This window comes from Linepithema humile, chromosome 6, assembly GCF_040581485.1.
Source record: "Linepithema humile isolate Giens D197 chromosome 6, Lhum_UNIL_v1.0, whole genome shotgun sequence".
Taxonomy (NCBI): domain Eukaryota; kingdom Metazoa; phylum Arthropoda; class Insecta; order Hymenoptera; family Formicidae; genus Linepithema; species Linepithema humile.
In genome coordinates this window covers 7896218-7922556 of record NC_090133.1, presented here as the reverse complement: position 1 = coordinate 7922556, position 26339 = coordinate 7896218, and the positions used below count along the sequence as shown (strand labels likewise).

Below are 26339 nucleotides of genomic sequence, written 5' to 3'. Positions count from 1 at the left end.
TTACCAAATATTTGGTAATCAGGACGAAATGATTTAGTTCCCATTACCAAATATTTGGTAATCAGGACGAAATGATTTATTTAGTTCCCATTACCAAATATTTGGTAATCAGGACGAAATAATTTAGTTGCCATTACCAAATATTTGGTAATCAGGACGAAATGATTTAGTTTCCATTACCAAATATTTGGAAATCAGGACGAAGCTATTTAGTTCTCATGGTTCTCGAAATAACCAATCAGCGACGCGGAAAAGTGTCAACAATAAGCTTCGAGACTTTCGATACATTCGAGTATCGATCTATCATGCCTTTTTTAAGAGTGGATACAACTTGACAGCTTGAGGTAATGTAAACAATTGTCAAAGAAACATTTATAAATTGCTAATCAATATTGCCTTGACAACCATTTAAATATAAACTGTCAAAATATATTTTTTGCACATGATCAATATTGCCTTGACAATCATTTAAATATAAACTGTCAAAATATATTTTTGCACATGACATTGAGAACTCGCCCAGCGCTCAAAATACTGTAAAAGTATTGTCTCAGAGCATGAAAATTTTGAAAGTCGCAAAATTAATTTTTTTCTAAATATAGGCTTATAGAGAATGACAAAACGGAACTTTTTTCTATTTGCAGTTTTTTTGTTCGATGCTTATTTTTAATAATAAAAATGAAAAACTGAAAAATTTTTATCCCCAAATTCAATAAGATTTTAAGATATAAATCGTCGTAATTTGGCCAAATTTTGAAATTGTTTGAAATTTGGTATACGCATGCAGTATAGTCCAGCGATGCCTACAAAACAATAAAGAAGCTGAAAATCGCCTATTGTTTAATAATAATTAATTGCAAATTGAAACCAGTCGGTACTACGTTTTTTTAGCTTCGCCGACAAAAAGTATCGAGGAAACTTGAAATTTGAAACAACCTCCAGTGAGACATTTGTTTCTCACTATTGAAAGAAGGTTTCTGAAAATTTTCAGATCGATTCATTGAAAATTTGCGGAAATATGCATTTTATAAGAAAACATGCGACGCCGCCAATGATAGTGAGCGCTGAGCACCATCAAGCAGCGTACTCGCCGTTCGGCTTTACAGGACTCGATTTTATAATGATTTTATTTTATTATACACATAATAATATAATGTGAAGAAGAATATAAAAATGAGTAAGTTATTTCATTATTTATAATGAAAAGGATTACGTTAGTAACCGAAACAATTATCAATTAAAATAAGTACACAGACAAACATCTAATAACAATTGAATAGCCCACTTTTCTAATAGAATTTGATTTTGTAATACATAAAATCGTACTTGCATCACATTGTAAAAATTAACATTTTTTACTCAGTCACTATAAAAACTGAATGAATTGAATTTTGTTTCATAAAAGATTAATTTATTGTGTACAAAAACTATTAATTCTTTTTTTTTTAATATTATATATACAACATCACAAATGCATGGCAATGAAAAGTTTCTATTTTATATTTGGATTTTTCTTATTAAGTATCTTAAATTCGGTTCGCGTCTAGTGAATTAGTAATGTTTCATGCAAAGAGTGACCTCTTAAAAACTGTTTACATGGTATAACATATATGTTCTATCGGTCATCAATATCTACCTCAGTGTTCGATGACTTTTCAATGTAGCAACATCGCGTATAGATTTAAATATCTCAAGACATTTACAATTCGGTGTCAGGCGTATTATTCTTGCAAAATTGTTCATTGCTAGATTCTTCTGTTTTGATCAATATATAGGTGAGTAACCAACATTAAAATATTTCGCTTTAAAAATATAGAAGAATACATATAAATCACAGTATAGCTTCAGTTTCTCGAAAGCATATATTTCAACAGTTATCATAAATTGAATAAGAACGTATTGGTTTGTCATTTCTAAGATTATTAGTCATATTTTCCAATTTCGAATACTTGGGACGATATTTTGCGTAGTTTTAGTATATTCCTGAGAGAAAGACAAATTACAAAATAAATAAAAAACGATCAGTTTCTTTTGTTAAAAAAAGAATACACATGTATATATTATTAAAATATCTATTTATGTGTAAATTGCGTTTGATTCGAAAGAAATCTGAGACATTACGTTAAAGAAGATACAAATAAATTTATATTTCAAACAGCCACAATGGATTAATATTCACTCACATAATTTATATAGAGCATAAAAAAGCAATTAATATAAAATCTAGTATCCACATCTTATCCACATAAAAAATGTATTGCGCCTGAAGGCTAGTTGCTTAAAGTACATACTTTGTCTTTAAAAAAATTAAAACTGCATTTATTATAATTATATTTGAAAGTTATTTAAATTTTATATATTCCACATTTTCCAATTATATGTTCAATTAAATGTTTCAATTGTGCCTCATACTTTAGTATAATTTTTGTACTATTCTGTGTAATGTTTTATATTCAAAATCACATCTTTTTTTAAAATCTTCATAAATAATTTAATTTTTTATTTCATATTATTTTTTTAAATTTATATGGTCTAAATAAATGTAATTTCTTTTTGTATTTATTTTTATTTGTTATATGAAAATTAAGAAATAAGTGTTGCAAATGCGTTTATTTATCTTTTGCTAACTACAATATTTTTCTTACAGATTCTTACAGACAATATTTTTCTAACAGTAATTTCTTAAAATTCGAGAAATTACATTAATATGACGTTCCAAAAATTTTTATTAAGTGGCGGACTAGTGTTGATCGCTACAATAACTATTACCATACCTACTGCTAACTGTTTCGAAGATGACGATCCGGTTAATAAGAACTTGCCAAAAATAGTACCGTTGCATTACAATGTCGAAATACGATTTTTCTTCAAGGACAATATTTTACTCGGAGAATGTGATATTCTTATAAACATAAACCGTTCATTGTACTTAATTACAATGAACTCCGTACCTGTTTATATAAATAAAGCAGTCATAATTGATAGTAAAAATATTACGATTAAAGCTTCTACAATTAATAACAAATTCAAGAATACTCTTACTATTTATTTGCACAAAAATGTATCTCCTGATATATACAAGTTAAAAATAGCATATGCGCGTATTATACATGAAAACACAAATTTTTCGCTACCTGTATATCAAGACATATTAGGTGAAAAAATGTAAGTTAAAATACTTCAAACATATCGTTGTTTCGTAAATATTATACGGTATAATTCTTTACATATAAAATTTTTATTGTATTTATCGTTAACTTGACATGCAAAAATCAATACAAAAAATTTATCACTTTCTAGACGTTTAATTATATTCCATATCATGACACTCAAGGCAACAAATTATAAAATATCCTTATGATCTATGAACCTTAATATTTTTAAATCAATTATGATTAATAATATATCTTTATTTAAACTATAGCATTGAAATATTACAGATTGAACGAAACAGGTGTCGAGGTAATGAAAGCCTTACAACTATTTCCGCACATGAATGAGTCAACCATAAATTCCACATTTAAAATTGCTATCAAACATGGTGAAGAATATACAGTTTTATCGAATATGCCTATACGAGCACGAAATACAGCTAACAATTGTATGATGTGGACTCACTTTGAAGAAATAGTATCAATGTCTCTTCAACATATAAGGGTTGTGATAACCACATTTACTAATATTTCTAGTCACCTTGCAAATGTTACCATATGGTGCAGACAAAGTGCTCAGCAACAAATTTATTATGCAAAATATATCATTGAAGAGGTTATTCCTTATTTTAAACAAAAATATTTGAGGCCATTATCAAAACTGGATATTGTTGCGTTGTGGCATCCTCAAGATGATAACGATGCTACATTGGGACTCGTTTTGCTGAGGTAATACAACTTATTAAAATCCACATTAAAAAATGAGGTTGTCAATGATATTTTGAAATTAGAAGATACATATATTTTTATGTAAATATATATTACTTAAAAGACAAAAAAAATTTATACAATGACACTTACATTACGCACTAAAAAACTTATCAACTTCAACCTTTATTTTAAATGAAAAATTAAAACAATTATTCGTCCAAATCAGATTTTAATTCAGATTTCACTGTTATAAGCATGCAAAATATTTCTGCGTGTTTTACGCTACAAATAAAGAAATTGCTACAAAATCTCCATTATATTGAAAAAATTAATCGAAAGTTTTTTTTGAATATTAAACTCATTTTCATTCGTGACATTATTGATGCAAAGTGTGCCGAATTCTACTTTGCTTTTCTCTTTAAATATATTCTGTGTGCTAATGCTGTATGTAACATTTGTTACCTCTTGACTTAATAGAGAAATTATAATATAAATATCGTTTATTAACAATAAGTATAAATAAAAACGCAGAGTTATTAAAATAATACGTTAGGCCCTTTTGCAGTTATTAAAAACATTGAACATAAGTCCGTTACTTGAAAATAATTTTTAGAGAAGCAGATATTATTTACAATGAAACCTTGCATCCCGTTACACGCAAGAGAGAAATTGCACACATAATGGCGCGTCAATTGGCTTTACTTTGGTGTGAAGATGCGTTACTTTGGTCAAAAGAAGGTTTTGTTACATTTTTCGGAGCGTATATTTTGGATCAGGTTGTGTATCTATTAATTCATATACTGCATTATTGTATTTTACGGCAAACAAGCAAAAGTTTTATGGCAGCGATCGGCGGCGCTAAACGAATGTTGCTCATCCGAATACATTTTTCAAATTAAATATTAATTTTATCATATTGAACATTCCAGATAAACAAAGATGATCACATGATGAATTTAATGGTCGTGCAAGCACAGCAAGATTCTTTACGTTACGACACTCCTTCTACTATGTATTCACCAACGTTGAATAGCACAAACATTTCTCAAGACATTTCACTAGGATCTGCTCAAAATCAAATAAAATGTAAGTTCCAGTAAATATGGCTAAAAAATTAAATATTGCCACTTTATTTTGTTAAGTAAATGTAACAATGCGATGATTGCACGCAAACTCGTAAATACTACACAAAAATTTAAGAAAAGCTTTATTTACGTTATATTACAAAAACGTTAAATTAATACAAGTAATATGTTTTATTTAGTTCAAATAAGTTTGAACAAAAAAGTGCATACACAATTTCTCACAAACTTAGGAATATTAGAAAAAAAAATTTTATAAAATTTAATTATGGACAGACACAACCATTACTTACTTTTATAAAACTGGTGCTAAAATTATGACAAATTTTCATTATTAAATAAAACATTATTTTAATTCCCACAGCATTTATAATATGGCGCATGTTATACAATATCATTCCTGATGCGTTTTGGCGTGGTATCCACACATATAAAAATACATATAAACAGTGAGTAATAATACCATATTATAGTGTAACAATTACAAAAAAGAATTAGAAATTGCAAAAAATAACGTATTTGCATTATGTTATTTTATAAAGAGCAAAAATATAAGCTTTAATAATTTTAACAAATTGATATTTAAAATTATAAAAGTAAATAAAAAATCTTATTGTTTTTTATAGAATATCAGTTATAAAATAAATTTCAAATAAAGTTTGGTTATAAATACTTTACTCATATTAATAGTTTTCGAGATAAAAAAAAGATAAAAAAATAAATTTTAAAAACATAAATTTGAAAATCAGCAGTAGTTTTGAAAAGCCTTAAAAATAACATGTTGCGACCAATAATAATTTCTATTGACAGACAATTCGGTTGAAGAAGAAAAGTAATCCGATATGAATATAATACTAAGCAAAAAGTTTATTTGTAGACTATGAAAAAATTTTCTTACACGTATCACATTATAGTTATTTAATAATATAAATATAAATCATTGTTTGCTTAAATTAAATACTATTTTTCATATTCCATAAAAATATTATTCCGCTGTTTACTTCTAAATAATTTTGAATTTTCTAGCCGTATGTATTTAAACACGACACCAGATGATTTATGGAACACTATGCAAACTATTCATTTTCACAATGAAAATGACCCGAAACATATGCTCAGTTCTGATTTAAAAGAAATAATAACCAATTGGATAACGACAAAATATTATTTTGTTCTAAATGTGACACAATATCGTTTTACACCTATGGCGGCTTTCGACATAAAATACATTCAATCTCCCTATGTATTAGTTAATGATGAGACAAAAATTTGGATCAATGTAACATATATGTGGCAATCATCTGTTAATTTTAACAAGACTATTCATTCGTTTTGGTTAACCTCGAATAAATCACATACAGTATTTGATTACAGTAACTCTAATGTAACGGATTGGATTATAGTTAATATACAACAAACTGGTAAATATAAAACAATTAAAGTATGCGTTGTCTTAATATATTTAGCCATAATTACTTAAAAGTTTTACAAAATTTCTTGCTCAACTTAAACTTTCAAAGTTAAATTATTAACTGAAGGAGATAATGCAATTAATAAATTAATAAATAATTTTCAATAAATATGTTTAAACAAATGCTTTAAAGTAAATTATTCAAGAATAATTAGGTTTAAAAATATTTCAATACCAACAGAATATTTTTGTAAGAAAGTATTCCTTAATCAATTCTCGATTAAAAAACTTTAATAAAAACAATTATGCCTCTGCATTATAGGATACTATCGCGTCCATTATGATATCGAAAACTGGAAGAAACTAAAGAGCTACTTAAACTCTAAAAATTATGCGAAAATACATATTCTTAATCGTGCTCAAATCATCGATGATGCGTTTTACTTCTTTTTACAAAGACAACTCAGTTACAACTTGTTTTGGAATCTTACGAGGTTCGTAACACGAGACGCGAATTTTGTCACATGGTATCCTATGATCAAAGTTTTGGAATCTTTTGCTTGCCTATATCCGCTTGAATATGGTTTGAAAGTAACGGTAAGTAATAATTTCCACGAAAAAGAGTTACATATTACATACTGTTTATCAAATAAATAAAACTAATGTTAAATTTAAATTTAACGATTTTTTAGAGAGACATGAAAAGCAGAATAAATCAACTTCTTACAAAAATAGGGTACACTGATAAACCGAGAGATCATACTCTTACCATATATTTGAGACAAGAAGCTGTAAAATGGGCATGTATACTCAATGTTTCTGAGTGCCAAAAAGTAGCTACTTCGAAATTCAACAAGGAGCTTCAAAATTCTGTAGAAAACAGGTAAACCCGCTTTACAGCCGTAATATCTAATCAGAATGTTGTTGCACTTATGCTGATTTTAAATTATTTCATTATTAAAATTTCGAATAGTAAACAAAATTGTAGTAAAAAAAATTTTCTTGATGCAGTAATTTGATAGGGAAGAAATGGATATACTGCTGCAGTTTAAGAACTGCAAACCACACTATTTGGTACACAATATGGGAGAAATGGAAGGCAACGTCTGATGAAAGTTATATAGAATACCTAACTTGCTCTGAAAATAATTATATTATTTGCGACTTTTTAATACTATTGAAAAAAATTCAGTCTAATGATAGCAAATGGACCACTAGGCGTGCTAACGCATTTCTTTCTACTGTTGCCAAACATGCAAAAACAGATGAAGTAAATTCTTGTCTTTTTAAAATTTTAAAAGATATTAGTTTCAGTTCAAATAGGTAATAACATTTTCGTTTAAAAATACAGGGTGTCCCAATACAATGTATACAGATTTTATTCTCATTTATATTTTAACGAGTAAAATAAACAGACGTTAACATGTTGTTCTGTTGGTTCTCTAAAAACTCCAATGTTCAAAGTGATCATCAGTATCAATGCATTGCTGTTGTGTAACAGAGCGGCATATGCACTATACTTTTTCTAGCAAAATAGCAGCACAAGTATTTTCAATTTCTCAGAACCTGCAGTGCTCTTGGTTTTGTGGCGTATATAATGTTCCTTCGAGTACTTTAAGCAAATGTCCAGTGATGTTAAGTCAAGAGATCGAGATGCACACTTCACACTTCCTCTTCGTCCGATCCATCTCCTGAAAAAGTGACATTAAGAAAATTTCTCATATCGGTTCGGTAATGTGATGGTGCACACTGCTGAAAGTAACAGTCTTGTTTCAGGTCATTAAGAGCTGGTATGATTTTGTCTCGCGTAAGAATGCTTGTGCTACTATTCTGCTAGAAATAATATAATGCGTATGTGACTCTGTTGCACATCGTTATCAACAATGCAATAGTGCAGAAAATGGTCATTTTGAACATTTGTAGCATTGTGGTAATTGCCAATGCAACAGTAAGTTAACGTCTGTCTTACTTGTTAAAATGTACTTATGGTAATTATCATTTAAATTGTTAAAATATATGATAAAATGTATATTTATTTTATTGAAACACGCTGTATATCTCCAAATTTATAAAATATTTCTTAATCATTCACATATATTATCATAACTAATCATTAATATTTGTTAAATTTATCAGTTTTTATTTTGCTTTTGTAGGACAAATGACATAATTGCAACATTAATTGTAATTATTACACACTCCGGATATAACATGGCAAAGGTATATTTTCTCAATTTTATTCTAACACACTCATTTCTTGATATCTAAATATAACGATAATTTATATCTACATATATAATTTGTTACATACATAATATATCTAATTTAATTACACTGTACATTGTAAATTATGTGCTGCCAAACTGCAGATGTGTGAGAGATTTGTATTCGTTGACATTATTGAATAAATTTGTTTCAGGTAAATATATTCGCAGAAAAGCACTATGAAATACCAATGATTCAAGCCATTGAAAGTAAAATAAGGAAACGAAGATTGGAATACGGAAGACTAATCAGTAACTACGGACACTATTTCAGTATCACCGTAACGACATAAATAACGAGATGTCTGAGTCAAGATGAAAGACTAATTCACTTGTTGCTCGCATATGACCATATATCGATAATTATTATAATCTCTTATTTAGTTTTTATCAATTAATATCTGAATATACAAAACTATTTAATTTTCTGAACCATTTCTGTTATCTGAATATAATTATTACGCAGGTATTTAACTTTTTTAATGTATAAAGTATTAGTAACCAAATTATTAATTTAAAAAAATACACAAAAACATGCACAAACACCTAATAATAATTTAATAGCCAATTTTTTTTACAGAATTTTTATTTTCTATTTTATTCTGTAATACATATAAATTTGTTTGCATCATATTTTAAAAATTGATACGTTTTACTGTGTTAGGTAACACAGTACTTAAATAAATTGAATATTTTATTTCATCAATGATTAATTTTATTGTATACAAAAAAAAAAAAATTATATTTTTAAATATTATAAATACAATATCGAAACTGCGTGGTAATTTCAGTTTTATTATTTATATGTAGATTTAATTCATTACATTTCTTAATTTCCGTTCTCGGTCTGTCGATAAGTTTTCTCGTCTATCAATAAATATGGCATGCAGAAAGTGAACGTTTCTTAAACGCTGTTTACATGGCATAACGTGCACGTTCTATCAGTCATCAATATCTCTCTCAGTGTTCAATGTATGTTTGATATGGAAACAAAGCGGATAAGGTTATATATCTCTTGACATTCATAATTTGAAGCGGTGTAAAGTGCATTATTCTCACAAAATTGCGCAATGCGACAAACTCTTCTAATTTAATTAATATATGTAGGTGAGTAAGCAACAACAAATCATTCTGCTTTGAAAATATAGAAGAATACATATAAATCACAAGTATAGCTACAGTTTCCCGAAAGCATATATGTCAACAGTTATCATAAATTGAATAGAAACGTATTGATTAGATATTTCTAAAATCATTAGTCATATTTTCCAATTTCGAATATATTGGACGATATTTTGCGTAGTTTTAGTATATTTCTGCGGGAAAAATAAACTATAAAATAATTAAAAAACGATCAGTTTCTTTTGTTACAAAAGAATACACATGTACATAATTATATATGATTAAAATATCCGTTTATGTGTAAATTCCGTTTGATTCAAAAGAAATCTGAGACATTACATTAAAAAACATAGAAATAAATTTATATTTCAATCAGCCATAATAGATTAATGATCACTCACATAATTTATATCCAGCAAAAAAAAGCAATTAAAAAAATATCTAGTATCCATCTTATCCATATCAAAAATATATTGCGCCTGAAGTCTAGTTGCTTAAAGTACATACTTTGTCTTTAAAAAAATTAAAACTGCATTTATTATATATTTATTTCAAATTATTTAAATTTTATATATTCCACATTTTCCAATTATATGTTTAAGAAAATGTTTCAATTGTGCCTCATACTTGTGCCTTTTGTATAATTTTTGTACTATTCTGTGTAATGTTTTATATTCGAAATCACATCTTTTTTTAGAACCTTCATAAATAATTTAATTATTTATTTATTAATTTTTATAAAAATTTATATAGTCTAAATAAATTCAATTTTTTTTTGTATTTATTTTTATTTGTTATATGAAAATTAAGAAAGAAATGTTGCAAATGCGTTTATGTCTTTTGCTAACTACAATATTTTTTTTACAGGTTCGAAAAATTACCAATATGGTATTCCAAAAATTTTTGTTAAATGGCGGACTATTGTTGATCGCTACAATAACTATTGCCATACCTGCTGCTAACTGTTTCGAAGATGACGATCTGTTATATGATAAGAACTTGCTAAAAGAACCGTTGCATTACAATGTCGAAATACGATTTTTCTTCAAGGACAATATTTTACTCGGAGAATGTGATATTCTTATGAACATTAACCGTTCATTGTACTTAATTACAATGAACTCCGTACCAGTTTATATAAATAAAGCAGTCATGATTGATAGTAAAAATATTACGATTCAAGCTTCTACAATTATTAACAGATTCAAGAATACTCTGACTATAAATTTGCATCAGGATGTACCTCCTGGTACATACAAGTTAAAAATAGCATATGCTCGTATTATACATAGAAACAGAAATTTTTCGCTACCTGTATATCAAGACATATTAGGTGATCAAATGTAAGTTAAAATACTTCAAACATATCGTTGTATCGTAAATATTATACCTTATAATTCTTTACATAAAATATTTTTATTGTATTTATCGTTATCTTGACATGCAAGAATCAGTACAGAAAATTTATCACTTTCTAGACGTTTAAATATACTCCATATCATGACACTCGAGACAAGAAATTATAAAATATCTTCATGATCTATAAATCTTAATATTTTTAATTCAATTATGATTAATAATATATCTTTATTTAAACTATAGCATTGAAATATTATAGGTTAAACCAAACAAATGTCGAAGTAATGAAAGCCTTACATCTATTTCCGCACATGAATGAGTCAACAATCAATTCCACATTTAAAATTGCCATCAAACATGGTGAAGAATACACAGTTTTATCGAATATGCCTATACGAGCACAAAATAGAGCTAATAATCGTATGATGTGGACTCACTTTGAAGAATTAGTATCTATTTCTTTTCAACACATAAGGGTTGTGATAACCACATTGATTAATGTTAATACTGACCTTGCAAATGTTACCATATGGTGCAGACAAAGTGCTCGAAAACTAATTTATTATGCAAGAGATGTTATTGAAGAGGTTATGCCTTATTTTATACAAAAATACTTGCAGACATTATCAAAATTGGATATTGTTGCATTCTGGCATCCTCACGACGATAACGATGTGATATTGGGATTCGTTTTGCTGAGGTAATACTACTTATTAAGATTGACATAAAAAATAAGGTTGTCAATGATATTTTGAAATTAGAAGATATACATATTTTCATGTAAATATGTTAATTAAGAGACAAACAAAATTTATACAATGACATTTACATTACGCACTTGAAAACTTAAAAACTTCAGCTTTTATTTTAAATAAAAAATTAAAACAATTATTCGTCCAAATCGGATTTTAATTCATATTTCACTACTATAATCATGCAAAATATCTGTGAGTGTTTTACGCTACAATTAAAGAAATTGCTATAAAATCTCTTTATTGCATCAATCATATTGAAAAGAACTCATCGAAAGTTTTTGTTGAATATGTATTAAGCTCATGTTCATCCGTTACATTATTTATGCAAAATGTGTCAAATTCTATTTTGCTTTTCTCCTTAAATATATGCTGTGTGCTAATGCTGTATGTAACATTTGTTACCTCTTGACTTAATAGAGAAATTATAATATAAATATCGTTTATTAACAATAAGTATAAATAAAACGCAGAGTTATTAAAATAATACATTAGCCCTTTTTGCATTTATTAAAAACTTTGAACACAAGTCTGTTAATTGAAAATAATATTTAGAGAAGCAGATATCATTTATAATGCAACCTTGTATCCCGTTATACGAAAAAGAGAAGTTGCACATATGATGGCGCGTCAATTGGCATATATTTGGTGTGAAGATGCGTTACTGTGGTCAAAAGAAGGTTTTGTTACATTTTTCGGAGCGTATATCTTGAATCAGGTTGTGTATCTATAAAATTCATATACTGCATTATTGTATTTTACGGCAAACAGGCAAAAGTTTTATAGCAGCAATCGGCGGCGCTAAATGCATGTTGCAGATCCGAATACACTTTTCAATTTAATATCAATTTGATCATATTAAACTTTCCAGGTATACAAAAATGATCACATGATGGATTTAATGGTCGTACAAGCGCAGCAAGATTCTTTACGTTACGACACTCCTTCTACTAAAGACTCACCAACATTGAAAAACACAAACATTTATCAAGTCAATTCACTAAGGTCGCCGCCAAATCATATGAAAAGTAAGTTCCAGTAAATATTGCTGAAAAATTAAATACTGGCACTTTATTTCGTTAAGTAAATGTAACAATGCGATGATTGCACGCAAGCTTATAAATACTACACAAAAATTTAAGAGAAGCTTTATTTACATTATATTATAAAAACGTTAAATTAATACAAATAAAATGTTTTATTTAATTCAAATAAGTTTGAACAAAAAAGTGCATAGACAATTTCTCACAAATTTAAGAATATTAAGAAAAAAAATTTTATAAAATTTAATTATGGATAGACACAACCATTATTTAGTTTTACAAAATTGGTGGTAGAATTATGACAAATTTTCATTATTAACTAAAACATAATTTTAATTGCCACAGCATTTATAATATGGCGCATGTTATACAATATCATTCCTGATGTGTTTTGGCGTGGTATCCACACATATATAAATACGTATAAACAGTGAGTAATAATACTATATTATAGTGTAACAATTTCATAAAAAATTGGTCATTGCATAAAATAACGAATTCGCTTTATGTTATTGTACAGAGAGCAAAGATATAAGCTTTGATAATTTAAAAAAATTAATATTTAAAATTAAAAAAGTAAATAAAAAAATCTTATTTCTTTTTAAAAATATTAGTTTTAAAATAAATTTCAAATAAAGTTTGGTTATAAATACTTTACTCATATTAATAGTCTTCGAGGTAAAAAATAAACTAAAAAATAAATTTCAAAAACATAATTTTGAAAATCAACAGTAGCTTTGAAAAGCCTTAAAAATAACATGTTGCGACTAATAATAATTTCTATTGAAAGATAATTTGGTTAAAAAAGAAAAATAATCCGATATGAATATAACACTAGGCAAAAAGAGTTTATTCTGTAGACTATGAAAAAATTTTCTTACACATACCACATTATAGATATTTAATAACATAAATATGAATCATTGTTTGCTTAAATTAAATACTATTTTTTTATTTTCCATTAAAAAATTATTCCAATGTTTACATCTAAATAATTTTCAATTTTCTAGCCGTATTTATATAAACACGACACCAGATGATTTATGGAACACTATGCAAATTATTCATAATGAAAGTGACCCGCAACATACGCTCAGTTCTCATTTAAAAGAAATAATAATCAATTGGATAACGAAAAAATATTATTTTGTCCTAAATGTGACACAACATCGTTTTACACCTATAGCGGCTTTCGACATAAAATACATTCAATCTCCCTATGTATTCGTTAATGATGAAACAAAAATTTGGATCCATGTAACATATATGTGGCAATCATCTGTTAATTTTAACAAGACTATTCGTTCGTTCTGGATAGTCTCGAATAAATCACGTACAGTATTTGATTACAATAACTCTAATGCAACGGATTGGATTATAGTTAATATACAACAAACTGGTAAATATGAAACAATTAAAGTATGCGTTGTCTTAATACATTTAGCTATAATTACTTAAAAGTTTTACAAAATTTCTTGCTTAACTTAAGCTCTCAAAGTTAAATTGTTAACTAAAAAAGAATATTCAATTAATAAATTAATTAATAATTTTCAATAAACATGTTTAGACAAATGCTTTAAAGTAAATTATTCAAGAATAATTAGTTTTAAAATATTTCAATATCAACAGAATATTTGTGTAAGAAAGTATTCCTTAATCAATTCTCGATTAAAAAACTTTCATAAAAACAATTACGCCTCTGCATTATAGGATATTACCGCGTCTATTATGATTTCGAAAACTGGATCAACCTTAAAAGCTACTTAAACTACGAAAATTATTATTGGAAAATACATATTCTTAATCGTGCCCAAATCATCGATGATGCGTCTTACTTCTTTTTACAAAGAGAACTCAGTTATAAATTGTTTTGGAATCTTACAAGGTTCGTAACACAAGACGCGAATTTTGTCACATGGTATCCTATGATTAAAGTTTTCGAATCCTTTGCTTGCTTATATCCGCTTGGATATGGTTATGAAATAACGGTAAGTAAAAATAGATTTCGACGAAAAAGAGTTACATTTTACACACTGCATATTAAATAAATAAAACAAATAGTGTTAAGCTTAAGTTTAACAATTTTTTAGAGAAACATGAAAAACAGAATAAATGAACTTCTTACAAAAATTGGATACACTGAAAAACCGACAGATCACACTCTTACTATATATTTGAGAGAAGAAGCTGTAAAATGGGCATGTATACTCAATGTTTCTGAGTGCCAAAAAGTAGCTACTTCGAAATTCAACAAGGAGCTTCAAAATTCTGTAGAAAACAAGTAAGCCGCTATACCACCATAGTATCTAATTAGAATGTTGATGCATTTGTGCATTATGCTGGTTTCATATTATTTCATCATTAAAAAATCGAAATTCCAGCGAATTTATAGTAAAAAATATTTTTCTTGATGCAGAAATTTGACAGGGAAGAAATGGATATACTGTAATAGTTTAAGAACTGCGAACTACACTATTTGGTACACGATATGGCAGAAATGGAAGGCAACGTCTGATGAAAGTTATATAGAATACCTAACTTGCTCTGAAAATTATGATATTATTTGCAACTTTTTAATACTATTGGAAAAAATTCCGTCTAATGATAGGAAATGGACCACTAAACGTGCTAACGCATTTCTTTCTACTGTTGCCAAACATGCAAAAAGAGAGGAAGTAAAAACTTGTCTTTTTAAAATTTTGGAAAATATTAGTTTTAGTTCAAATAGGTAATAACGTTTTCTTGTAACAATACAGAGTGTCCCGATAAAATGCATACAGATATTATTCTTATATATAAATTGACGAGTAAAATGGACAGACGTTAACTTGTTGTTCTGTTGGTTACCTACAGTTAACAAATGTTCAAAGTAATCATCAGCATCAATGCATTGTTGATGTGTAACAGAGCGACATATGCACTATATTTTTTCTAGCAAAATAGCAACGCAGGCATTTTCAATTTCTCAGGCCTTGCAGTGCTCTTGGTGTTGTGGCGTATATAGTGTTCCTTCGAGTACCCTAAGCAAATGTCCAGTGGTGTTAAGTCAGGAGATCAAGATGCACACTTCACACTTCCTGTTCGTCCATCTCCTGAAAAAGTGACATCAAGAAAATTTCTCACATCGGTTCGATAACGTGGTAATGCATACTGCTGAAAGTAACAATTTTGTTTTAGATCATTAAGAGCTGGTATGATTTCGTCTCGCGAAAAAGTGCCTATGCTACTATTCTGCTAGAAATAATATAATGCGTATGTGGCTCTGTTGTACATCGTTGTCACCAATGCATTGGTGCAGATGATGATCATTTTGAACATTTGTAACATTATGGTAATTGCCAATGCAACAATAAGTTAACGTCTGTCTTACTTGTAAAAATGTATGGTAACTATCATTTAAATTGTTAAAATATATTATAAAATGTATATTTATTTTATTGGGACATGCTGTATATCTCTGAATTTATAAAATATTTCTTAATCATTCATGTATATTATAATAACTAATCATGAATATTTGTTCCATTTGTTAAACTTATCGATCTTTATTTTTCTTTTGTAGAACAAATGACATAATTGCAACATTAATTGTAATTATTACACACTCCGAAATTCACATGGCAAAGGTATATTTTCTCAATTTTATTCTAACACACTCATTTCTTGATATCTAAATATAACAATAATTTATATCTACATATATAATTTGTTACATACATAATATATCTAATTTAATTACAATGTACATTGTAAATTATGTGCTGCCAAACTGCAGATGTGTGAGAGATTTGTATTCGTTGACATTATTGAATAAATTTGTTTCAGGTAAATATATTCGCAGAAAAGCACTATGAAATACCAATAATTCAAGCCATTGAAAGTAAAATAAGGAAACGAAGATTAGAATACGGAAGACTAATCAGTAACTACGGGTACTATTTTAGTAACATCAAAAAGACATAAATAGCGAAATATCTGAGTCAAGATAAAAGACTAATTTTCACTTGTTGCTCGCATATGACCATATATCGATAATTATTATAATCTCTTATTTAGTTTTTATCAATTAATATCTGAATATACAAAACTATTTAATTTTTGTTCTGAACCATTTCTGTTATCTGAATATAATTATTACGCAGGTATTTAACTTTTTTAATGTATAAAGTATTAGTAACCGAATTATTAATTAAAGAAATACACAAAAAAATGCAGAAACACCTAATAATAATTTAATAGCCAATTTTTTTTACAGAATTTTTATTTTCTATTTTATTCTGTAATACATATCGTCTATTGATAAGTATGGCATGCGGAGAGTGAACGTTTCTTAAACGCTGTTTACATGGCATAACGTTCTATCAGTCATCAATATCTCTCTCAGTGTTCGATGTATGTTTGATATAGAAACATAGCGAATAGATTTATATATCTCTTGACATTCATAATTTGAAGCGGTGTAAAGTGCATTAATCTCACAAAATTGCGCGACGCGACGAACTCTTCTAATTTAATTAATATATGTGGGTGAGTAAGCAACAACAAAATATTCTACTTTGAAAATATAGAAGAATACATATAAATCACAAATATAGCTACAGTTTCCCGAAAGCATATATGTCAACAGTTATCATAAATTGAATAGAAACGTATTGGTTTGATATTTCTAAAATCATTAGTCATATTTTCCAATTTCGAATATATTGGACGATATTTTGCGTTGTTTTAGTATATTTCTGCGGGAAAAATAAACTATAAAATAATTAAAAAACGATCAATTTCTTTTGTTAAAAAAGAATGCACATGTATATAATTATATATGATTAAAATATCCGTTTATGTGTAAATTCCGTTTGATTCAAAAGAAATCTGAGACATTACATTAAAAAACATACAAATAAATTTATATTTCAATCAGCCACAATAGATTAATGATCACTCACATAATTTATATCCAGCATAAAAGAGCATAAAAATAAAATCTAGTATTCGTCTTATCTATATAAAAAATATATTGCGCTTGAAGTCTAGTTGTTTAAAGTACATACTTTGTCTTTAAAAAAATTAAAACTGCATTTATTATAATTATATTTCAAATTATTAAAATTTTATATATTCCACATTTTCCAATTATATGTTTAAGAAAATGTTTTAATTCTGCCTCATATTTGTGCCTTTTGTATAATTTTTGTACTATTCTGTGTAATGTTTTATATTCGAAATCACATCTTTTTTTAAAACCTTCATAAATAATTTAATTATTTATTTATTATTTTTTATAAAAATTTATATGGTCTAAATAAATGCAATTTCTTTTTGTATTCATTTTTATTTGTTATATGAAAATTAAGAAATAAGTGTTGCAAATCGGTTTATTTGTCTTTTGCTAACTACAATATTTTTCTTACAGGTTCGAGAAATTACACCAATATGGTATTCCAAAAGTTTTTATTAAATGGCGGACTAGTGTTAATCGCTACAATAACTATTGCCATACCTACTGCTAACTTTTCCGAAGATGACGATCCGTTTAATGATAAGATCATGCTAAAAGAACCGTTGCATTACAATGTCGAAATACGATTTTTCTTCAAGGACAATATTTTACTCGGAGAATGTGATATTCTTATGAACATTAACCGTTCATTGTACTTAATTACAATGAACTCCGTACCAGTTTATATAAATAAAGCAGTCATGATTGATAGTAAAAATATTACGATTCAAGCTTCTACAATTATTAACAGATTCAAGAATACTCTTACCATAAATTTGCATCAGGATGTACCGCCTGGTACATACAAGTTAAAAATAGCATATGCTCGTATTATACATAGAAACAGAAATTTTTCGCTACCTGTATATCAAGACATATTAGGTGATCAAATGTAAGTTAAAATACTTCAAACACATCGTTGTATCGTAAATATTATACGGTACAATTCTTTATATAAAATATTTTTATTATATTTATTGTTATCTTAACATGCAAAAATCTATACAGAAAATTTATCACTTTCTAGACGTTTAATTATACTCCATATCATGACACTCGAGGCAACAAATTATAAAATATCTTTATGATCTATGAACCTTAATATTTTTAATTCAATTATAATTAATAATATATCTTTATTTAAACTATAGCATTGAAATATTACAGATTGAACCAAACAGGTGTCGAGGTAATGAAAGCCTTACAACTATTTCCGCACATGAATGAGTCAACCATCAATTCCACTTTTAAAATTGCCATCAAACATGGTGAAGAATACACAGTTTTATCGAATATGCCTATACGAGCACAAAGTAGAGCTAACAATCGTATGATGTGGACTCATTTTGAAGAATTAATATTAATGTCTTTTCAACACATAAGGGTTGTGATAACCACATTTATTAATGTTAATACTGACTTTCCAAACGTTACCATATGGTGCAGACAAAGTGCTCGACAACTAATTTATTATGCAAGAGATGTTATTGAAGAGGTTATGCCTTATTTTATACAAAAATACTTGCAGACATTATCAAAATTGGATATTGTTGCATTCTGGCATTCTCACGACGATAACGATGTGATATTGGGACTCGTTTTGCTGAGGTAATACTACTTATTAAGATTGACATAAAAAATAAGGTTGTCAATGATATTTTGAAATTAGAAGATATACATATTTTCATGTAAATATGTTAATTAAGAGACAAACAAAATTTATACAATGACACTCACGTTACGCACTGGAAAATTTATAAATTTAGCTTTTATTTTAAATAATAAATTAAAACTATTATTCTTTCAAATCAGATTTTAATTCAGATTTCACTACTATGATCATGCAAAATATCTGTGCGTGTTTTACGCTACAATTAAAAAAATTGCTATAAAATCTCTTTATTGCATCAATCATATTGAAAAGAACTCATCGAAAGTTTTTGTTGAATATGTATTAAGCTCATGTTCATCCGTTACAATATTTATGCAAAATGTGTCAAATTCTACTTTGCTTTTCACCTTAAATATATTCTGTACGCTAATGCTGTACGTAAGTAAATATTTGTTACCTCTTGACTTAATATAGAAATCATAAAATAAATATCGTTTATTAATAATAAGTATGAATAAAAACACAAAGTTATTAAAATAATACATTAGCCCCTTTTGCAATTATTAAAAACATTGAACATAAGTCTGTTACTTGAAAATAATATTTAGAGAAGCGGATATTATTTATAATGAAGACTTGCATCCCGTTACACGCGAGAGGGAAATTGCACACGTAATAGCTCGTCAATTGGCGTTACTTTGGTGTAAAGATGCGTTACTTTGGTCAAAAGAAGGTTTTGTTACATTTTTCGGAGCGTATATCTTGGATCAGGTTGTGTATCTTTAAAATTCATATACTGCATTATTGTATTATACGGCAAACAGGCAAAAGTTTTATAGCAGCGATCGGCGGCGCTAAATGCAAGTTGCTGATTCGAATATACTTTTCAATTAAATATTAATTTGATCATATTAAACTTTCCAGGTATACGAAGATGATCACATGATGGATTTAATGATCGTACAAGCACAGCAAGATTCTTTACGTTACGACACTCCTTCTACTAAAGACTCACCAACATTGAAAAACACAAACATTTATCAAGTCAGTTCACTAAGGTCGCCGCCAAATCATATGAAAAGTAAGTTCCAGTAAATATTGCTGAAAAATTAAATACTGGCACTTTATTTTGTTAAGTAAATGTAACAATGCGATGATTGCACGCAAGCTTATAAATACTACACAAAAATTTAAGAGAAGCTTTATTTACATTATATTATAAAAACGTTAAATTAATACAAATAAAATGTTTTATTTAATTCAAATAAGTTTGAACAAAAAAGTGCATAGACAATTTCTCACAAATTTAAGAATATTAAGAAAAAAAATTTTATAAAATTTAATAATGGATAGACACAACCATTATTTAGTTTTACAAAATTGGTGGTAGAATTATGACAAATTTTCATTATTAACTAAAACATAATTTTAATTGCCACAGCATTTATAATATGGCGCATGTTATACAATATCATTCCTGATGTGTTTTGGCGTGGTATCCACACATATATAAATACATATAAACAGTGAGTAATAATACTATATTATAGTGTAACAATTTCATAAAAAATTGGTCATTGCATAAAATAACGAATTCGCATTATGTTATTGTACAGAGAGCAAAGATATAAACTTTGATAATTTAAGAAAATTAATATGTTAAAATAAAAAAAGTAAATAAAAAAATCTTATTTCTTTTTAAAAATATCAGTTTTAAAATAAATTTCAAATAAAGTTTGGTTATAAATACTTTACTCATATTAATAGTCTTCGAGGTAAAAAATAGACTAAAAAATAAATTTCAAAAACATAATTTTGAAAATCAGCAGTAACTTTGAAAAGCCTTAAAAATAACATGTTGCGACTAATAATAATTTCTATTGAAAGATAATTTGGTTGAAAAAGAAAAATAATCCGATATGAATATAACACTAGGCAAAAAGAGTTTATTCTGTAGACTATGAAAAAATTTTCTTACACATACCACATTATAGATATTTAATAACATAAATATGAATCATTGTTTGCTTAAATTAAATACTATTTTTTTATTTTCCATTAAAAAATTATTCCAATGTTTACATCTAAATAATTTTCAATTTTCTAGCCGTATTTATATTAACACGACACCAGATGATTTATGGGACACTATGCAAATTATTCATAATAAAAGTGACCCGCAACATACGCTCAGTTCTCATTTAAAAGAAATAATAACCAATTGGATAACAAAAAAATATTATTTTGTTCTAAATGTGACACAATATCGTTTTACACCTATGGCGGCTTTCGACATAGAATACATTCAATCTCCCTATGTATTCGTTAATAATGAAACAAAAATTTGGATCCATGTAACATATATGTGGCAGTCATCTGTTAATTTTAACAAGACTATTCATTCGTTCTGGATAATCTCAAATAAATCACGTACAGTATTTGATTACAGTAATTCTAATGCAACGGATTGGATTATAGTTAATATACAACAAACTGGTAAATATAGAACAATTAAAGTATGCGTTGTCTTAATACATTTAGCTATAATTACTTAAAAGTTTTACAAAATTTCTTGCTTAACTTAAGCTTTCAAAGTTAAATTATTAACTAAAAGAGATTATTTTATTAATAAATTAATTAATAATTTTCAATAAACATGTTTAAACAAATGCTTTAAAGTAAATTATTCAAAAATAATTAGTTTTAAAAGTATTTCAATATCAACAGAATATTTGTGTAAGAAAGTATTCCTTAATCAATTCTCGATTAAAAACTCTAATAAAAACAATTATGCCTCTGCGTTATAGGATATTATCGCGTCTATTATGATTTTGAAAACTGGATCAAACTTGAAAACTACTTAAACTCCGAAAATTATGCGAAAATACATATTCTTAATCGTGCCCAAATCATCGATGATGCGTTTTACTTCTTTTTACAAAGAGAACTAGGTTATAACTTGTTTTGGAATCTTACAAAATTCGTAACACGAGACGCGAATTTTGTCACATGGTATCCTATGATTAAAGTTTTCGAATCCTTTGCTTGCCTATATCCGCTTGGATATGGTTATAAAATAACGGTACGTACTGATAAATTTTGACGAAAAAAAATTAGAAATTACACACTGTTTATTAAATAAATAAAACTAATAGTATTAAATTTGAATTTAACGATTTTTTAGGAAAACATGAAAAACAGAATAAATGAACTTCTTACAAAAATTGGATACACTGAAAAACCGACAGATCACACTCTTACTATATATTTGAGAGAAGAAGCTGTAAAATGGGCATGTATACTCAATGTTTCTGAGTGCCAAAAAGTAGCTACTTCGAAATTCAACAAGGAGCTTCAAAATTCTGTAGAAAACAGGTAAACCCGCTTTACAGCCGTAATATCTAATCAGAATGTTGTTGCACTTATGCTGATTTTAAATTATTTCATTATTAAAATTTCGAATAGTAAACGAAATTGTAGTAAAAAAAATTTTCTTGATGCAGTAATTTGATAGGGAAGAAATGGATATACTGCTGCAGTTTAAGAACTGCAAACCACACTATTTGGTACACAATATGGGAGAAATGGATGGCAACGTCTGATGAAAGTTATATAGAATACCTAACTTGCTCCGAAAATAATTATATTATTTGCAACTTTTTAATACTATTGGAAAAAATTCCGTCTAATAATAGGAATTGGACCACTAAACGTGCTAACGCATTTCTTTCTACTGTTGCCAAATATGCAAAAAGAGAGGAAGTAAAATCTTGTCTTTTTAAAATTTTGGAAAATATTAGTTTTAGTTCAAATAGGTAATAACGTTTTCTTGTAACAATACAGGGTGTCCCGATAAAATGTATATAGATTTTATTCTCATATATATTTTGACGAGTAAAATGGATAGACGTTAACTTGTTGTTCTGTTGGTTACCTACAATTAACAAATGTTCAAAGTACTCATCAGCACCAATGCATTGTTGGTGTGTAACTGAGTGACATATGCACTATATTTTTTTTAGCAAAATAGCAGCACAAGCATTTTCAATTTCTCAGGCCGTGCAATGCTCTTAGTTTTGTGGCGTATATAGTGTTCCTTCGAGTACCCTAAGCAAATGTACAGTGGTGTTAAGTCAGGAGATCGAGATGCACACTTCACACTTCCTCTTTGTCCTATCCATTTTATAGAAACGTGACATCAAGAAAATTTCTCACATCGGTTCGGTAATGTGGTGGTGCACACTGCTGAAAGTAACAGCAGTGTGCACCACCACATTTTGTTTCAGGTCATTAAAAGCTGGTATGATTTTGTCTCGCGAAAAAATGCCTGTGCTACTATTCTGCTAGAAATAATATAATGCGTATGTGGCTCTGTTGTATATCGTCACCAATACATTGGTGCAGATGATGATCATTTTGAACATTTGTAACATTATGGTAATTGCCAATGCAACAATAAGTTAACGTCTGTCTTATTTGTAAAAATGTATGGTACTATCATTTAAATTGTTAAAATATATTATAAAATGTATATTTATTTTATTGGGACATGCTGTATATCTCTGAATTTATACAATATTTCTTAATTGTTCATATATATTATAATAACTAATCATGAATATTTGTTCCATTTGTTAAACTTATCGATTTTTATTATGTTTTTGTAGGACAAATGACATAATTGCAACATTAATTGTAATTATTACACACTCCGGATATCACATGGCAAAGGTATATTTTCTCAACTTTATTCTAACACACTCATTTCTTGATATCTAAATATAACAATAATTTATATCTACATATATAATTTGTTACATATATAATATATCTAATTTAATTATACTGTACATTGTGAATTATGTGTTGCCAACTGCAGTGTGAGAGATTTGTATTGTTTGATATTATTAAAGTAATATGTTTTAGATACTTTGGTTCGCAGAAAATCATTATGAAATACCAATAATTCAAGCCATTGAAAGTAAAATAAGGAAACGAAGATTAGAATACGGAAGACTAATCAGTAACTACGGGTACTATTTTAGTAACATCAAAAAGACATAACTAGCGAAATAGCTGAGTCAAGATGAAAGACTAATTCACTTGTTGCTTGCATATGATCTTATATCGATAATTATTACAATCTCTTATCTAGTTTTTATCAATTAATATCTGAATATTCAAAACTATTTAATTTTCGTTCTGAACTATTTCTGTTATCTGAATATAATTATTACTTCTAATGCTATGAATTTTGAATAATGCAGATATTTAACTTTTTTAATGTATAAAGTGTTAATAACTAAATTATTAATTTAAAAAAATACACAAAAACATGCACAAACACCTAATAATGATTTAATAGCCATTTTTGTTTTACAGAACTTTTATTTTGTATTTTTTACTGTAATACATATAAATTTGTTTGCATCATATTTTAAAAATTGATACGTTTTACTGTGTTAGGTAACACAGTACTTGAATAAATTGAATATTTTATTTCATCAATGATTAATTTTATTGTATACAAAAAAAAATAAATTTGAATCTTTAAATATTATTACAATATCAAAACTTCGTGGTAATTTCAGTTTTATTATTTATATGTAGATTTAATTCATTATATTTCTTAATTTCCGTTCTCGGTCTGTCGATAAGTTTTCTCGTCTATCGATAAATATGGCATGCGGAAAGTGAACGTTTCTTAAACGCTGTTTACATGGCATAACGTGCACGTTCTATCAGTCATCAATATTTCTCTCAGTGTTCGATGTATGTTTGATACGGAAACATAGCGAATAGGGTTATATATCTCTTGACATTCATAATTTGAAGCGGTGTAAAGTGCATTATTCTCACAAAATTGCGCGATGCGACAAACTCTTCTAATTTAATTAATATATGTAGGTGAGTAGGCAACAACAAAATATTCTGCTTTGAAAATATAGAAGAATATATATAAATCACAAGTATAGCTTCAGTTTCCCGAAAGCATATATGTCAACAGTTATCATAAATTAAATAGAAACGTATAGGTTTGATATTTCTAAGATTATTAGTCATATTTTCCAATTTCGAATATATTGGATGATATTTTGCGTAGTTTTAGTATATTTCTGAGGGAAAAACAAAATATAAAATAATTAAAAAACGATCAGTTTTTTTTGTTAAAAAAGAATACACTTGTATATAATTATATATGATTAAAATATCCGTTTATGTGTAAATTCCGATTGATTCAAAAGAAATCTGAGACATTACATTAAAGAAGATACAAATAAATTTACATTTCAATCAGCCACAATGGATTAATAATCACTCACATAATTTATATCCAGCATAAATGGTTTAAGAACTGCAAACTACACTATTTGGTTCAAGATATGGCAGAAATGGATAGCAACGTCTGATGAAAGTTATTTAGAAAACCTAACTTGCTCAAATTATGATATTATTTGCAATTTTTTGAAGATAACAGTATTGGAAAAAGTTCAGCCTAATGATAGCAAACGGGCCACTATGCGTGCTTACGCATTTCTTTTTACTGTTGCCAAACATGCAAAAAATGATGAAGTAAATTCTTGTTTTTTTTTAAATTTAAAGAATATTAATTTCAGTTCAAATAGGTAACAACATGTTTCTTTCAAAATGCAGAATGTCCCAATAAAATGTTTATAGATTTTATTGTCATCTATTTCAGCAAGTAAAATGGACAGAAGTTAACATGTTGTTGTGTTGGTTACCTAAAGTTACAAATGTTAAAAATGACTACCATCAGTATTAACGATATATAACAGAGCATCATACGCACTGTATTGTATCTAGCAAAATAGCA

The 26339-nt window shown here is 27.4% G+C and overlaps 2 protein-coding genes across 12 annotated transcripts in view; one reads left to right on the top strand and one right to left on the bottom strand.

The window, feature by feature from the left end:
- The first annotated feature begins 1627 nt into the window (after positions 1-1627).
- On the top strand, positions 1628-25008 carry LOC105678208 (aminopeptidase N-like). 9 transcript variants are annotated; one of them, XR_010890919.1, is made up of 14 exons: positions 1628-1775; positions 2648-3165; positions 3441-3881; positions 4477-4639; positions 4793-4949; positions 5310-5394; positions 5972-6366; positions 6679-6953; positions 7049-7239; positions 7368-7679; positions 8513-8576; positions 8776-9727; positions 10610-11085; positions 11345-11483. XR_010890919.1 is itself a non-coding variant. In XM_067357894.1 (13 exons), the coding sequence occupies exons 2-13, from the start codon at positions 2708-2710 to the stop codon at positions 17177-17179; spliced, it is 2676 nt and encodes an 891-aa protein (XP_067213995.1). In that variant the 5' UTR covers positions 1628-1775; positions 2648-2707; the 3' UTR covers positions 17180-17420. The 9 variants fall into 9 exon arrangements, 6 of the variants coding, with proteins under 6 accessions (XP_067213995.1, XP_067213994.1, XP_067213997.1 ...); XR_010890921.1 differs by lacking the exon at positions 7368-7679; XM_067357894.1 differs by lacking the exons at positions 8513-8576; positions 8776-9727; positions 10610-11085; positions 11345-11483 and adding exons at positions 16459-16522; positions 16722-16828; positions 17152-17420.
- Zir (Zizimin-related) overlaps positions 7398-26339 on the bottom strand; it is a 187497-nt gene continuing 168555 nt past the window's right edge. For 2 of the 3 annotated variants that reach the window (XM_067357863.1, XM_067357862.1), the window contains exon 21: positions 7398-8047. In XM_067357863.1, coding sequence (XP_067213964.1) covers positions 7882-8047 — 166 coding nt within the window. In that variant the 3' untranslated portion in view covers positions 7398-7881. Of the gene's footprint in view, positions 8048-14761; positions 15989-26339 lie in introns of those variants that run through there. The other variant, XM_067357864.1, reaches the window with a different exon arrangement.

Coding starts and splice junctions, on each gene's coding strand:
- LOC105678208 (XM_067357893.1), top strand. CDS start 2,708: ATGACGTTCCAAAAATTTTTATTAAGTGGCGGACTAGTGTTGATCGCT. Junction 3,882..4,476: donor TTGGGACTCGTTTTGCTGAG/GTAATACAACTT, acceptor AATAATTTTTAG/AGAAGCAGATATTATTTACA. Junction 16,523..16,721: donor CCGAAATTCACATGGCAAAG/GTATATTTTCTC, acceptor AATTTGTTTCAG/GTAAATATATTCGCAGAAAA.